At 32.2% G+C, this 17,486-nt stretch overlaps 1 protein-coding gene across 1 annotated transcript in view; it reads right to left on the bottom strand.

Moving 5' to 3' along the window:
- The window catches only part of LOC134690812 (uncharacterized), a 110,924-nt gene that overhangs the window by 19,041 nt on the left and 74,397 nt on the right, over window positions 1-17,486 (bottom strand). Inside the window, exons 6-11 of the mRNA XM_063550896.1 lie at window positions 14,836-15,006; window positions 12,490-12,609; window positions 10,521-10,625; window positions 9,280-9,411; window positions 5,674-6,654; window positions 1,807-2,079 (exon numbers count right to left, since the gene is read on the bottom strand). Coding sequence (XP_063406966.1) covers window positions 1,807-2,079; window positions 5,674-6,654; window positions 9,280-9,411; window positions 10,521-10,625; window positions 12,490-12,609; window positions 14,836-15,006 — 1,782 coding nt within the window. The remainder of the gene's footprint in view (window positions 1-1,806; window positions 2,080-5,673; window positions 6,655-9,279; window positions 9,412-10,520; window positions 10,626-12,489; window positions 12,610-14,835; window positions 15,007-17,486) is intronic.

Genomic DNA, 17,486 nt, shown 5'->3' with positions numbered 1-17,486 from the left:
TCATAATATAATATGTTTGGATTGTGAAACTTAGCTGTCTTTAACTGAACAAAATTTCAGACTGAAATGCGATGTTATTTTGAAATATAAGATCTTCATCAAGATCGCAACAAATATTCGTATTGGCTATGGTTTACCCGTCCAGTGATAGCCCATGACCTCTAGCACTCGACGTGAGCAGGCTACAATATGATGAAATACTTTTTAAACATACTGGTTTAAACGAACATCACAAGGGCTCCAGCAGAACACATCTTTGTGACACAAGGTAACGTTTGAATATTGCCTTATGTCGCCGGGTCATTTTTAAACATGAATCGATGGTCTTGTTCTGACTATCTAATACTAGTCAGCCTTGTATCGTCCACTTCCGATAGACTTTCATCATTTCCCAAGACCATAATCGCAAATGGTGTCAAGGGAAAGACAAAAATTAAGTCCCTCAGACTTTCTAGCTGGAATGAGAATCAAACAAGAAACCTTTGTGTTAGATGTCCGATGCGCTAACCACTACACAATTTGATGTTGGAGCCACGTTACGTGAATGATGACCGAAACGTTGCAAATATTTACTCAAAAATAGATATAAACGAAAAACGAATGAACAATTATAATATCAACGATTGACAAGTCCAAAATCAAATTCAATTAGCAGATACGTTATTATGTTCAACAATTATTTTTTTTATTAAGGTAATCCTCCTTTGTTGAAGTAAAGACAATCGTGGAAAATATAAAGTATTGTAGGTTGTATCTTACATTTAGTATAACATTTTTCAGTCTTTTGACGGTTTTAACATACTATTCATGAAAAATTTGAAACATAAAAATGAAATTATGAGTGTGCCAGCTCTTTTACCGTGAGAAACGCTTTTAATAACGTCTTTTGACGGTTTTAACATACTATTCATGAAAAATTTGAAACAAAAAAATGAAATTATGAGTGTGCCAGCTCTTTTACCGTGAGAAACCCTTTTAATAACGTCTTTTGACGGTTTTAATATACTATTCATGAAAAAATTGAAACACAAATTGAAATTATGAGTGTGCCAAGCTCTTTTACCGTGAGAAACCCTTTTAATAACGTTTTGAGGCGTACGCAATTGACCTGTTGCAAGGAAAAATCACTTTTCTCATCTGAAATACCTAGTATTCAATTCCAGTGGCAGTCCAAATTTCCCGATCATTGATCCTTAATGCCCCTTTTGCAGTACCTGCCCTTTGAATTTGTTGTTAATTTGTCGTCGTCGGGAACATGCATGATATATTTTTTACTGGACGTTTAAAATTAGCAAACGAAAATTCATCAATCAGTGTTCATATTTTAAGACCTACTTTTTTTATTTGTTAACATCTCTTCAACTATGATTTATGAATATAAAAATAAGAAACCCATATCAACAACATTATAACAAACAAAAGTTATCTGGAGAAAATCTGAGCCATGATCTTTCTTATGAATAAACTGATCATAGATACCAGGACTAAATTTAGTGTATACACCAGACGCGCGTTTCGTCTACAAAAGACTCATCTAAATTAACTCGAACACATGTCACCTGCTATATTTGTTATCATGAAAATATGTGAGCAAAGATCAGTGAATTATACCTCATTGAAAGTGTAAACAGGGCATATGACTCGAACTTTTAAAATTTACGTTAGTATAGTCAATACCATTCGTTATATAACAAGAATCAGTTTAGTATTAGTTCGGGGAAGCTGGAGTCCTCGGTTAGGACCCTTTTGATAAATGAATGGATCCGCCCTTGTTAAGATATGATATTAAAGATAAACATCACTTACCTCTTTGATATGACGTCCAAGTGTTTCACTTTGCTCCTTCGATTTTTCTAAGTTTTTATGGTAGTTATCCTTCATTAAAGACATTTGTTTCTGAACTCCTTTAATGATTTCATGGTTTAAAACTTTCTCATGCTGCATTTGGTCTAAGATGGTAAGAAGCCTCGAATGTTCCTTCTGTAAGTTTTCAAGCCTCGTTTCGAATCTGACTTTCATTGCCATATATTCTGCACGTAAGACCTTTTCGTGGTGCTGTATTTGGAAGGCGACTTCCTCCTGAAATGTAAAAGGAGTTGTTGTATGATTGCCTTTGAGATAACTATTTTAAAACCAGAATGCAATAAATAAAGATATGAAACAATTTTCGTAGGTAATCGTATGTCCCTCAACATTGAGCAAAACTCATAACGTATCTATCCAGTGCGTTATAAAAGAACATACCATGCAAAATGTGAATCAATTCAAACGAGAAAACTGAGTAACCTGATGAAAGTCAATTCAAGTTTCCAATAAATATATATCGTCATTTCGTTTTATGTCCATATCATCAACAATGTCATGAATGTGTGACTATTTACGTGAAAATCGATTCCAGTTTACCATTATGTTGAGATTTTATATTTGTATTTAGATTAACCAAGAATACGAATTATATTTTTATTGAAATTACAATGTGCAGTTTTAAATTGCTTCCGTTTTATCTGAGATTTAAATTAGATTTATTCATTACAAGAAGTTGTTATAGTCATCCCAAATTTAATTTGGATCTGTTGGAATACAATTATTTCCCGATCATGCCTAGTACCAAACAAATTTATTGATCTGTTATTAAATGCAATTCGATTTATTGCCCTTTAACCAGCAACCAGTATTCTTAATGGTTCATCAAATTAACACATTGTTTAGATAAAAAAAAATACCTCTTCCATCTTTTTTTATTATAACTACGCCTATGTTTCCTTTCTTTCAAACAATTTATACACATGGACTCTACACAAAGAAAGGACAAACTGTATGAACAATTGGGTAATCAAAGTGTTTCCTGCTTCAATCAGATACTGCTTCATTGATTACATATTGATTACATATTGATTACATATTGATTACATATCTTATACGCAACAGACAGGATACTACTGCGTCAAAATTTTCTCCCTATTACGCCATTCAATTTTTATGATCTTAGAAATGAAATCCATTGAAGGGATGACGCGCTGCCAATTTTGCTCTTGAAAACCGATAAATTTATCCGCATAGCCCCATTACGATCCTTATATGTCATTTATATTTTAAAAGACAAATGTATCTACTAGCTAATGAGCATTAGTTAATGATCTTGTCTGCATTGATTCAACTTAAAACTATTGTCAAATCGGTTGACAGGTGGAATTTTCGAAAATTCATAAACATTTAAAAAAAAATCTAATTAAATATTTCGTGGAAGGGCAGACTAGACTTTGTTAGTGGTTGAAGATTATAAACCCTAGTTATCACACACAAAGGAAATGAATTTTCATCATCCCACTTGAAAGACTTTCGTCAAGTACTTTTATTAAAAAAAATAGCTATTCGAGCACACCTACTCTGTTTTTATGATTCACTAGATAGGTATTTCACTTGACCCATATATTTCATCTTTAAGTACTGTGATTTTTGTATGTTATAAAGTCAACCTGTAGCTTTGCTATATAAAAATGATACAATATGAAGCGAGATGATATGTCAAATATTCTTGCTATGTACGTTTTCAAGACAATGTATTCAACACAAACACGCCCTAACATGAAAAGTGCACTCGATTTTCTCTTTTTGATACAATTGTTACCCATTTTTTTTAATTTTCCTTGAGTCACATAATGGAAGGGCAGACACAAAAACTACTGAACTAATAGATTGATATGTTCACCGTCCGTGGTAATTTAAAAACAAAAATTGGAGATTATGCATTTTCTACATCTAACTTGATAGATAACCATGTCGTCGACTTGATATATAATTGTTCTTCTTAACTGTGTGATAGATCAATTAAAACCTTATTCAAATGGTGTTTTTGAAATAAAACACTTCGTAATTGAGAAGAAAATTGTCATTTTAATTGTTTCTATTAACTTTTAAATTATTTGCTACTATAGGAAACATTACAGTAAGCATTTATCGACTTCTCTAACAAAGAGCTTCGATTCTGTTGTTCTATTTCAACCCGGTTTCCGCCTGTTATTTCAGTGTGAACCTGTGCATTTGTGTGTATTTCCAAATATTATCATTATTATAATTGTCGTTTAAACCCAAATGTTTCGACGAAAACAAAACAATTGAATACTTTTAAAAAATGAAGAAAGCAATACACTCAAAATTAAAAGATGAAAATGTTTAAACACGTCTTGATAAATAATATATTTATACACTTATAAATAAGATGTAATTCTATACATCAGCTTTTGTATTTTGAATGCTCATTAAGAAGTTTTCCAAGAACAACATTATTCATACAATGTATACGTAGTAAGCATTGTGTTTTTAAATGTAAATAAGCTACACTTTTAGAAAGATTATTCTTTCCTCAGCAATTATCCTTTCCTCCATATGAAGTCTTAGTTATGATTAAATTTATTAAAATGCACAAACATTTTAGATAATATAAACACAATGCTCAACTCAATACGTTGTTTACGAGCTTGTTATTGTTGGGTGGATTCAGGATTCAGGCATCAATTTTGTTATATAATTCTATGGTTTTAATTCACTATTTATATGATCTGATCAGGAGGGTCATTCGTAAATAAATTAGAACCAATATCCCACAACATGACAAATACATTAACTAAATGTAAAAAAATATAATAGTTACCAGTTCTTTGAACAAAACCCTAAATTTGAGAACGGAAATGGTGAATTTGCCAAAATGGAGACAACAACCCGACCAAAGAGTAGAAAATAGCCGAAGATACAGCGAAAAATCCTGCACCCGGGGGCATGATTTAGCTGACCCTTTAACAATATGTAACGTTATACCAAACTCCCAAATATATAATGAACTAAAGTTATAAAAAAAAACCATACAAGACGGACCATTGCTCTATTTTGTAACATAACGAATAATAATTTTCATACTAAATAGTTATCAAAGGTACCAGGCCTATAACTTAATATGCCAGACGCGCGTTTCGTCTACATAAGACTCATCAATGACGCTCAGATAAAACTATTTAGACAGTCAAACAAGTACAGAGTTGAAGACCATTGATGACGAAAAATTCTAAAAAGTTGTGCCAAATACAGCTTAGGTTATTATCTATGACAATTAGATGACAAACCAACATTATTGACTTTAGAAACCTGAATCAAGGGCTGTAGATGGTGTACGCTCCTTTCCCTCTTTGATAAAAAAAATATTTATTTGCGTAGAATCGGTTTAAAAAAAAACACCTAACAATATAAACTGTATACATGTTGTTTTTTTATTTGGTCGGGTTGTTGTCTCTTTGACACATTCCCTATTTCCATTCTCAATTTTATAATGTATACATGTATAAACTTTGTTTTCTAGAATAATGCCTCCTTTCACGAATCCTTAATCAATATACGTTTTGCTTTTCCTTATTGTTCTTTTGAAAAATAGATATACGTATATAGATAAAATATTTTTATATGTAGAACCACTAAAAAGACACCTTCCCTGACCAGTTAGCTAGGGAAATTTTTCAAAATTTATTCCTTACAAACTTACATTCGTTAAAAATATTAAGATAAAAACATATTTTTGAAAGCCAATAAAACAACTGGAGATTGAGCTAACATAAAAAACAGAGCAACCCAAGGATTAAAAGCCAAAAGCATTTCACTAAACAATAAATCAAAAGATCTACATACCTGATTTTTAAGTCTTTCTAAATCAGAGGCCATCTTATCATTATTACTCATTTCAGTTGTCAGTTGACGTATTGTTTGAGTAAGCTCATCTTGTAGTTTCAATTTTTCATTTTTCAAAGTTCGAATATTTGCATCATGTTCCACTTTTAAGATCCTTAACTCATGTTGTAATTTTTCTCTTTGTTCTAAACATTTATGAGTTTCTTTTCTCATCATTTGCGCTGCTTGACTTTCCTTTTTATCGATCGAAGCTTCATATATCGATAGTTTCTCTCTAGCTACGGTTAATTCTTGGCCTAGTGTAGAACGATCTTTATTCCACAAAACCATTGCTTCACTCAACGCCTGTTTGGTTTTCTCCATTTCAGTTTGTAACGTATTATTATCGGTATGCACTTTTCCAATACTGTAAGCCATATCTTCAAGTTCTAGTTTCAAACGCTCGTTTTCTATTTGAATATTTGACTCTTTCTTATTATTTTCGTAACTTTCTATTCGTTCTGTAAGTTCTTTTAACTTTTCATCTTTTTCTTTTATTTGAGAGATATTGTCAGACATTTCACTATTAAGAAAATTAATTTCTTCTTGCTTCTCATCGGTACCATTATTAAGACTTTGTAATATTTCATCTTTTTCTTTTAATCTATCATCACGACTGCGCACACTTTCGCGCAACTCCCGGATGTTGTTATCCCTTTGAGAAATTTGATCCAGTAGTTGCTGTAAGTCGTCTTCTCTTTGTTTAATAATGTCCACGTGTTCTTGAATTATATCATCTTTTCTGTCAAGCATCGATTGCTTCTCCTTAATCGTATTACTAAATTCCTTATTAAGTTTTATATCCTTGTCTTCTCGCATTTTGAAACTGTTCGATGCAACTCGGAGCTGATCACACATTTCTGTCAATTTGGATAATTCTTCTTCCAATTCAAGTTTCTCTTTTTCTGTAGCAGTACTTTTAGATTTCCATATGTCATTTGCCTTCAAATTAAATAATCAGAAAAAAAACAATTAAAACTAAACATAATGACAATATAGCCTGTGATGACATTCATGGTACCAATTTGTCTGCTCCAGATGCTCATTTCAACAACAAATGTTTCTTTGGTAATGCATGGAGCCAAAATATTGGAATATCCGAAATTTTTTTAAAGAATGAAAAGTTTATTAATCAAATTGGACCAAAAAAAGTATAGCCAAGAATGTAAGTTCTAGTGAAATAAATACCAAAAACTATGAGCTAAATTACTCCTTAAAGAAGTACATTACGACTTGCAAGAACTAAAACATTGGTCCTAACAAAATTGTAATACTAATAGTTCTAGTAGAGGTAAAAGTAGTATACCGGTGTTCAAAAATCATAAATCAAATGAGAGAAAACAAATCCAGGTTACAAACCAAATTTGGGAGAACGCATCAACTATAAGAGGAAAACAAAGGAACAACAGGCACACCGAAGTGCACCAAAAACAAACGTGAATGCACATATAAATGAACTACTAGATAACTGCAATTATTTTGACATGGTGCAGGACTTTTAAGAAAAAATGGTTAATTAAAATCAGTTAAACGTATAAATGATTTGTGTAGCCTAATTAAACATATTCCCGCCATTTCTCATTATTTTAAGAGAGAAGTAAAACATACCAAGTCAAAAATAAACTGATAACGCCATGGCTAAAACCAAAAAAGACCAATATGCATGCAACAGTAAGCAAAGCACAACACAAAATTAACGACTAAGCCAACCACAAACTGGGGGTAATCTCGGGTCCTCCGCCAGTGATAAGGAGACCCTGCTTCACATGGGAAATGGCGTATTGATCATGTTAGAAAGAAAACCGGTTTTAAGTCTAATTCAGGTGTTCACGTTCGGGGGGGGGGACTATCTATTTTTCAAAGTAGACACCTGTCGTTTCTCATTTTCACCAACCTTTTTAATAACCATTTTTTAATTAGACACAGTTGTCGTTTACTGATGTATCCATTTTAAGTATACTAGTGTTTATATATATGCAAACCTAAGGAAAATCGCAAACAAAACGAGAACTAGTGCGTGGAAGTGTATAACATTTAAACAAATACCTGCATGAACAATTTTGTAATATACATTCATGTCTTTCTTACTTTTCATCTTCAAGATACGTTAATTATTTCAAAATCAAAAGCAAACACATTTTATTCTACACACCACATTGGCGCGTTTTAAAATAAACAAACAACGTTATCAAAGGTACCAGAATTCAAATTAAGAACGCCAGACGCGCGTTTCGTCTACAGAAAGCTTATCAGTGCCGTTCATATCAAGATATATATAAAGCCAAACAAGTACAACGTTGAAGAGGATTGAGGATCCAAAATGCCTAAAAGTTGTGCCAACTAGGACTAAGGTAATCTATGCCTGGGATAAAAAATCAAAGTTTTGTGAACAGGAAATCTATAAAAATGACCACATTATTGAAATTCATGTCAACACCGAAGTGTTGACTACTGGGCTGATGATACCCTCGGGGACGAAACGTCCACCAACAGTGGCATCGACCCAGTTGTGTAAATAGTTATCAAAGGTACCAGGATTGTAATGTAATACGCCAGTCATTCACATGTCATTCACCAGAAATACTCGAGTTTAACATTTTGAAAGTCAACACATGAAATGTTATTATAAGCATCAAAATCAAAAGAATATCAATTTATGGAACAATCAATTGTCACACTGGGATTAGACCTCAGTATAAGTCTAGACACATCAAAGATCATTCCCGCTTTTTTTAAGGTTCGTGTTGATCAATAATGACAATATATTTATGTTGTATGTTGCATACTATTGTTTGTCGTAAGTTTTTTTTCGTTTTTGTTTGTCATGGCGTTGTGAGTTTGGTATCAATAGTTATCAAAGGTACCAGGATTAAAATTAAATACGCTAGACGCGCGTTTCGCCTACACAAGACTCATCATCATTCGCCTACACAAGACTCATCATTCGCCTACACAAGACTCATCAGTGACGCTCAGATCAAAATAGTTAAAGTGATGAGTGTTGGTATCTGTTATAAATCTATCTTCCGCATCTCGTTTAAAGTCAAAACTATACTATGACATTCACAAGACAGAAATGGCCAAGTTGGACATGACAATGCATTACCTATAGCTGCTTTCGAAGTGATCAATTGGTCACTGGTGTGTGGTTGTCTCATTTGGAAATCATACAACATCTTGTTTTTGTGTTGATAAAAGTTTTTTTATTTTTTATTTTATAAATACCCTAAAACCAATCGAAAAATGGATTCATGTTTTAGATATTCTTCCTACAAACTAAAACAAGTCAGGACCAACGTATTATTGTGCATTTTGTTTGGCCACTGTTATACAAAATTGAAAATATAATAAAAATTTATTTCATATCATTTTTCAAATATACACAGAACTTTTATCATTTAGTTTGTGAATGTCCTATATAAAACAACAATTCAACACCAAATTTTGAGGTCCAAGTTGGTCGAAGCAAGGTTTTATATTCCAATGTCACCTTAACCCGGAATATTACACATGACTACTGTTTTCATTCGATCTGACATTAACCACACGTGATGTTACGCCACATACCTCTTCTAATCTAGCCTCAAGACTTGCAACTCTTTTCCGGAAATATTCTATATCTTCTTTGTCACTAGCCTCGTTTTCGACGATGGTGTCGATATTGTCGTCACTGTCCCCTACATCCTCGTTTAATCGCTCCTGCAAGGATCATAATGTGCTATTGCATATTCAACTTAGACGAATATATTTTGTTTTAACAACAATTCTGCCTTAAAAAATCTGCATATAATATCTTTGGCACAACATATAAAATTTAAAATATGATTTGACTTTGGCATATTATTTGATATTATATGAAATTTGAAATATGATTTTACTTTGAATCAATATGTAAAATCTATATGAAATTTGGAATATGTTTATACTTCGGCACATTATTCGCCATTCAAATTATGATTTTACTGAATGAAAACCAATAACCAATAATTCTAATGCATATATTACTAATCAATTTATAATTTATATCATGTAATATATAATTTATAGTTATTCACAATGAATTGTAGTTTACCTTGGATATAAAACCCTTGCTTAATGTCATGCTCATATTTTATTATGTGATCAATTTCCATGATTCATACAACTTTCGATTAATAGAAATATTGTTATTATTAATTGTACTGCTATGTTGTTCTACGAGAAGGTTTTTAATTAAGATATAACTACAAACTCTACATTAATGACATACTTGGAAATACAAAACATTCTTTACAAATATCAAATTAAAAGTGTACGAAAGGTTAGTACAGAAAATATAGAATTGATATACTGAAAGTTGATTATATGATCTTACACTAAAATACTTATTAAATCTTTTAGACATGCAATCGCAGAGAAATAATGAGAACAACGCAGTATCATGCTCTAAATATTTATAGAAAAATCGTGTTTTTAATTGTTTCATTGCTTTATTTCAAAATATACGGGTTTTCTTCAGGCAGGATTTAAAAAATATTTTTTGTACTACATGATCACAAACGGCGTTTTTTATATTTAAGAATACACAATAATATTTGTTGAAGAATATTTCTAAATAAAACATTCTTAAGTTTCAAAAATGCACCAACAGGTCGGCGTAAATCAATGAAATGAAATAAACGAAAAACGATTGTGTGATTGATGGTTGATAAACGAAACATAACAGGAGTATTTAAAAAAAACGACATATCTTTCTAAAATAAATAAACTGAGACGGAAACATTTTTAGGAAAACTTTATTCAAAATCGTATCAAATACTAATACACACTGATGATCCAACAGACAAGACTGTATCGATGCTTCCAGAGGGTGTTCCGACTGACAAGACAGTATCTATACTACCAGAGAGGGTCCTGTCGTCATCGTCTAAAGGCTAGAAAGGACATAGGAAAGCAAGTTAAACTATTTGTTCCAGCCGTTTTGTTTTATTCAAGATAAATTAATACAATTTTACTGCTTGTTTTAGTAAATGAACAAAACAATGAGCAAAGATACATAAATGTTGGCTGATATATCCCCATATTTTTAACTATTATATCTGTGTGTTTTGTTCATACATCGTTGTAAAAGAATGGAATTTGATGCGACTGTCAAACAAGTGAGAGGTTAAGCTAGCAATAAAACCAGATTAAATTCATTATTTTCTACATAAGAAAATGCCTGCACCAGGTCAGGAATATGACAGTTGTTATCCATTCGTTTGATGTGGGGTTTTTTTTCCATTTGATTTGACCTTTCTGTTTGAATTTTTATCGGAGTCCAGTATTTTTGTGATTTTACTTTATAAAAGGCTTACAAGTTTGTATGCCATCCTCATGATGTTCAAAAAAAAACTCTCATCAGTGACTTTAAAAATAACCAATATCACTGTTAACATTGGTTTGATTAATTAATGGTAGTGTTTATTGCAAAGACACTTGTGTCATTAGAATACTTAATAAATTGCAGACTTAGAGGTTAAAGTTTCTTCAAAGGACTAACCGATTTCCGCACGTAAATTTTGAATATTATTGTAACAATGCAGGTCTTATCATATATATCATTCAGTGAAAAGACCAAAAAGATGTTAGAAAAAAGACCCAAAAGTTTAAAAAAAAAAGACATATATATTGAAATACGACTACAAACATTTTAACTCACATATCATAACAGTTATAACAACCATATACCCTGATAAACAGAGGTCTTCACAACACATTGTCGAGGTCAAAGAAATAGTTTTACAATGTAAAGTAGAAGGTTTGGGGGTAGGAAATTGTGTTTCAGAACGGTTGAGTAACCATTCATTTTGTTATAAGAAATATATAAGTTAAAATTACAATATGGTTTACAATAACAACATCAATAAGACAGTGAGGTACATTAAGGGAAGAGTATCCCCTGGTTAACTAAGTTGCAATTGGCTATTTCAGAATCTAATGCATCTTGGGTAATATTTTCAAAAGCGTACACCAAAGCGTTTTTATTGGTTAAAAACGTTATAAACAATGGAAATTCAACCAATGACGTAACGTTATTTTCACTTTGGGGTACGAACAATAAAATTACCCATGATGCTTTAGATTCTGAAACGGCTAATTGTCAACTATCATCAATCAGTACCACTAGTATCACTTTTGAAGCAGGAACTGAATACTCTCCTGAAGCAGCGACAATCATCTCCAATTTTAGTGTGTTCTAGTTAGGAAAGTCTTTTGTTATTGTTCTTTGTTGTTTTGTCGCTTTTGTCGCTTTTTGCTTTCTTTTTGGATATGATGTTGATTGGTTTTTTTTTTTGCACTGAGTGAATTTGTATTGCCTCTCTGGTAATTACTCACTTTTTTTTTAAACTGATTGATTGATTGTTGGTTGCTTTACGCCGCATTTTTAAACTCAAATCATCTAAATTTCTTAGTACTCCTTACATGTACAACTTTATTTTAAGATATGTGAATAAATAAATATGTTATGTAAACTTCAATATCAAACGCGTTGATGTTTTTGTCGGTTAATGATAATTTAATGTAATCAACTCTCATTCACATTTTCCCCTCATTCTATGAAATCAATTAGTCGACTAAGAGATAATACGTCTTATGAATTCAAACGAATTGAAAGTAAAACAGACCACACAAGAGAGTAACGATGAAGAGATATTCTATATTTTGGTAACAAATTCAAAGAGTCTATCTTGTTTTGATTGACTTCATGTGGATTAACTAAATCTTACTTCATATTTATTATTCACTAATTTCTACCTGATTTTCCCAAAATGAATTCTTCAGTCTGCTATTTTCATCTTCTAGCGACCCAATTCTTTCCTTTAGCCCATGGATTTGATCGCTTGCTATCCTCAAATGTTTCTTTGTTTCTTGCAGCTAAACAGAAATATAAATTTAATAAATCTTTTGTTGTTTTGTCATGAATTGTGTCATTAGTTTGGGTTAGTTTTCTCGTTTGAATTGTTTTACATTTAGTCGTGTTTGAGTCTTTTTTAGCCGACTATACGATATGGGTTAGCTCATTGTTGAAAGCAGAACAATACACTTTTGTTGCTTACATCCTCGCTGTTTAGTCGCTAATTGATGGTTGTCTTATTTGCAATAAGAACACACTTTTTATATATATGTATCTTCAAATTTTTTTACAAAGGGGAGTTAGATGTAACCAAACCAGAAAGACAAATATCACCTTGGACAAAATTCAATTAAATAAAATAACGTACCCAGATAGATAAAACTAATTTAGTTGTAAGGAATACACGAAGTTATATACCGATGTAATGTTAAATACAATGTAAAAATAGGCAGTTAGAATGACAAGGACTATAAGCAAACTAGTAAGACCTAAGTTGTCGACAAGGGTAAGCATTTGTCATGCTGATATCAAACCAGATTTCGATAGGGTTCGTGTTGATCAGTCTTTTATGTGTTATGTTAACTGTTGTTCGCATTTTGTGCGTTTTGTTTTACATAAGATGATTTGTCACTTTACTTTCGTCTCCCTTCAATACCATCTACATCTTTCTATTGAATAGCCGAATTCAGTAAAAGAAACGCCACAACGTTTATAAAATTATGTTTAAAACTAAAAAACCCACTGATAATTGTAACAATAAAGCGGGAGAAACAGAAAGAATCACTTTTATCCCAAGCGGAGCGAGACCAGATGCGTCAAAATGATACGTGTCTCCTCTGATGTCTGAGTTACTCGTCGTGTCAATCTAAATTGAATAAAAATGTCACGAATTATGAAAACGACAGTCAGACAATCTAAGACCGCGAGCACGTTTTATTTATCAAGTATATAAAAGATTTTAAATCATTTCTTCACTTTTACAATGAGTTAAACTACAGTGCATTCTATTCCAATGGCATTACAACAGTCAACCGGCGTTGTCAAATTATTTTCAACTTCTGGTATCTTTCGTCCAGCTCGATTTACAACATAGTGACTTACATATTTTACATTCATTAAGTGTGGTGAATACATTGTAACACAGCACTGACCATAAAATGATATGTATTCTGTCGAGACATTTATTTTCAGATTCTATATTACATTAAAAGGGGAGTTGATTTCGTATGACACTATATGTGGCGATGTAGTCAAAACAGATACTTTTATCAATTATTTGCAACAAGATCGTCATTTCTCTATGTGACGTTATAGAGCATGGTCGTATTTTTTTTCCAATAGGGAACTCGAAAGAAAGCTAGAATATTTGACGTCATAATTGAATTTTGACCAACTGAGATCAAACGAACCACATGTTGATGCAAAGAACCGGCCGGGAAAAGTTTAAATCAGCTGAGATAATTAAAGAAATATCATGGATTATGCTATTTCATCAAGTGTTAAACGATATTTAATCCACTCAAGACAGTTCGCCGAGAGCTTTGAATATTTAAGAATTAACTTTAAAGAGTGTAAACATATCATATTGCACGCGATTTGATGACGGAATCTGTTTCTCTTATAATTTTACACGATTACAGGCAGTCTCCTGCGTAACGATGTGTGCTCCCAATGTGACATCATTATGTATGCGTTTGTTCTTGACCCCGAATAGGAAATTCAGAGGAAAGCAGGTAACTTTGACGTCATAGTCGAATGTTATCCAATGAAGAACAAAGATCAAACGAAACACCAGTTGATTTATTAAAAATAATCAGCAGGTTTGGAAGATGATTGATTTGTTGTTGGTTGGTTAACGTCTAGTGGCAAATATTTGATGAATTGTCATAATTAAGAAAGATTAAATCAGATTAACACAATAATGTGTCCATAGTACACGGATGCCCCACTTGCACTATCATTTTCTATGTTTAGTAGACGACCGTGAAATTGGGGGTCAACACTATAAACTGGAATTTAAACAAGACAGATCATCATAGGAAACATGTGTACCAACTTTTGAAGCGGGTTGGTGCATAAAAATGATAGAAGAGAAACAACTCAACCGATCAAAGAAAGCATACAACAAACAATTGAATTATGTAAACTATAACTTTACACAGTGATTGTTTAAAACCAATGGTTTTTAAATAAACACAATAGGTAATGTAATAATGATGTAAATTTAGAACAAGAGTTATACTCACATCACTATGAAGGATTTCTTTTTCTCTTTCATGAAGTTTAGCGTCGTCAGACATTGCTGTGGAAAGCGTTTCCGTGGAAACTAAAGCTAGTTTCTTCTCTGAAGCTGCCAGTTTTTGACGCTCTTCCGCCAGTATTCTTTCGAGGCAATGGATTCTCTTACGAAATTGTCCCTGTGAATATAAATTTCATGTTAGTTGAGTCTGTGAAATTAATATTTTCTGTAGAACGAAAACCGTATCCCAGAATCCATCAGTTTTACAAACTAAGTTGTAACGCGAGTCTGTGACATATTTTCTATAGAACGAAAACGTATCCCATAGTTCATCAGTATTACAAACTACATTGTAACGCAATAACCCATCATTAAAACATCATAGAATATACCCCTACTGACCTCAGATAACTACCACATGAAACAAACAAGAAAACATTTGTTAATTGGCAATCAATAATCAACTACTAATCTTAATCTATCAGCCGAAACTGACATCTGCTATGCGTAGACTTCAAGTAATCTATTCACCTTTAAAGTACAATCTGACATTTATCCAAGAAATGTCACTTCCGTCATGGAATATCTTTTCACATTTACGGAAATAGTTGTTTACAATGGAGATTAGTGATAATACAATGTCATTTTTTAAGACTATAAATACGAATAACAGATGTACTGCAATATAAAATACATTAAAGAACCGAAAGCTCAAATCCACTGGCAAAAACCGGAAGAACACTTTTAACGAGGAAATATTGGAAAATGACGCAACATGTCTGGAGTAATACAGGCACTTTTTACTAATCAAACTCCAAAACATGATTTAGTTATTAGTAAATAATATATGGTACAAGAAGATATTTCGTCAAAAGGAACCAATAATTTTCATGATACAATAGTGCAGGTGCTCGTATATCGGTTAAAGACCTTGCTGTTCAGGAAGGCGGGAAACAGAAAACTAACTTATGCGACAGCCTGTAAGTCAATTTATGATTGAACAAGGAATTCCATCAACACCAATGTGTACCAAAACATGACAGATACATAGGTTTTATATCCTTGATGTCATATTCTTTCCTCCTACATGTTGTTCTAACTTGTCATTTGCTTGTGTATTATATAAGCTTGTGTACGATAAAAGATTGATTGTAGATTATGTGTGTACGCAATATTATTAATAGATAAAAGAAGATGTGGTATGTATGCCAATAAGACAACCTTCCATCCAAGTCACAATTTGTAATTGTTCATTCTGACATCCTAAGGTTTCCAAGTTCTAACTAGTGCATCTACTTTTTGTGTTACGAGTTTTTATATGAACGTATTGTAGTTAATCGGACAAGTGGACAATTGAAAGAAAAATATGATTCTGTGCCCTTATCAGTATCATAAATTCCCTTCACTCTATATATTTGAAATAAAGCACGTATAGAACTATTTAAGCAAGGATGTGACCGTACAATTTGTACTGATTATCCTGCTTTTAAATTTTAATGAACAAATAATGTGTCCGAGGAAACTTATGCCCCCGCTCAAAATTTTCAAGTTAAAAAGGGACAAAACGCTAAAACAGTAAATCATCCAAGGCCGATGCAAATTCTGTTTACGTTTTAGTTCTTAGTAATTAATACAATTTTCATGAAATTTGGATGAGGAAACCTAAAGTGAGAATGCGGGATCGTAAACTGGACGGCAAGTCGGGCATGCTTATGAACAAACGGAGAAGGGGTAAAACTAAATGTCCCCCTCCGCCTTCGGTTGGGACATAAAAAGCGCGATAAACATGTGAAATCCTTGATATTGACTTCCAATCATTGCCGTCCTACCTATATATAGAAGGAGAAAAATCGTTCTGCGCAGGGGTAATAGAAATTAAAACTAACAAAATATTAACCCGTTATTTTTAAAGCAACCTTTCCTGACACAAGACGACATTAAACTACGGGATATCTAATATTGATGTATTGTCAATAAAATACAATAATTCTTATATGATTTGCATATCTAAAAATATTGGAATGTGATTGGTCCAGTAGAAGTATTTTTCTTGAGTTTGCATTTTAACATAGACCATGAAGTCGAAACTATACTCTCATGAACTTTGCAAACAATATGTCAATTTCACAGTGATATTTTCATGCGAAATGCGCATTAATGAAATTCTTAGTTTTAAATAAAAGAAAATAAAGTTAAACTGTTTGGAGAAATATCAGGTTTAAACACATATTCTTTAGAGATTATTGCATTATTGAGATACAATTAAAAAAAATTAACTTTCCCTTAGCAAAGTTTTTCAAATGTTTTTTGGTTAATATATACCAATTTTAATCTAACATTTTGCAAGAACAGTACTATAACTAAACACTTATCATGATTTTGATATGCATGAGGGACCTACAATTTTCTTTTAACATTATATCATTTTTATTTTGTATTTAAGGTAACAGCTTTATATTGAATGGAACATTAAAAATCAATCATTAGTGGAGAAAAGTGATATTTGATGGGTATAGACACGAGGTTATGGCGGAGGTCTGTTATGCTCATTACTGTAGCACTGTACTAGGAAGTGATGGATAGCACTGACAGCGCCACGTTAATACACGTGATTAACGTCATTTGTCAATGAATCTTAAGGTAAACATGTATATAACT

Source organism: Mytilus trossulus, chromosome 11, assembly GCF_036588685.1.
Source record: "Mytilus trossulus isolate FHL-02 chromosome 11, PNRI_Mtr1.1.1.hap1, whole genome shotgun sequence".
In the NCBI taxonomy this organism is placed as follows: Eukaryota; Metazoa; Mollusca; class Bivalvia; order Mytilida; family Mytilidae; genus Mytilus; species Mytilus trossulus.
This window is presented reverse-complemented; position numbering and strand designations above follow the sequence as displayed.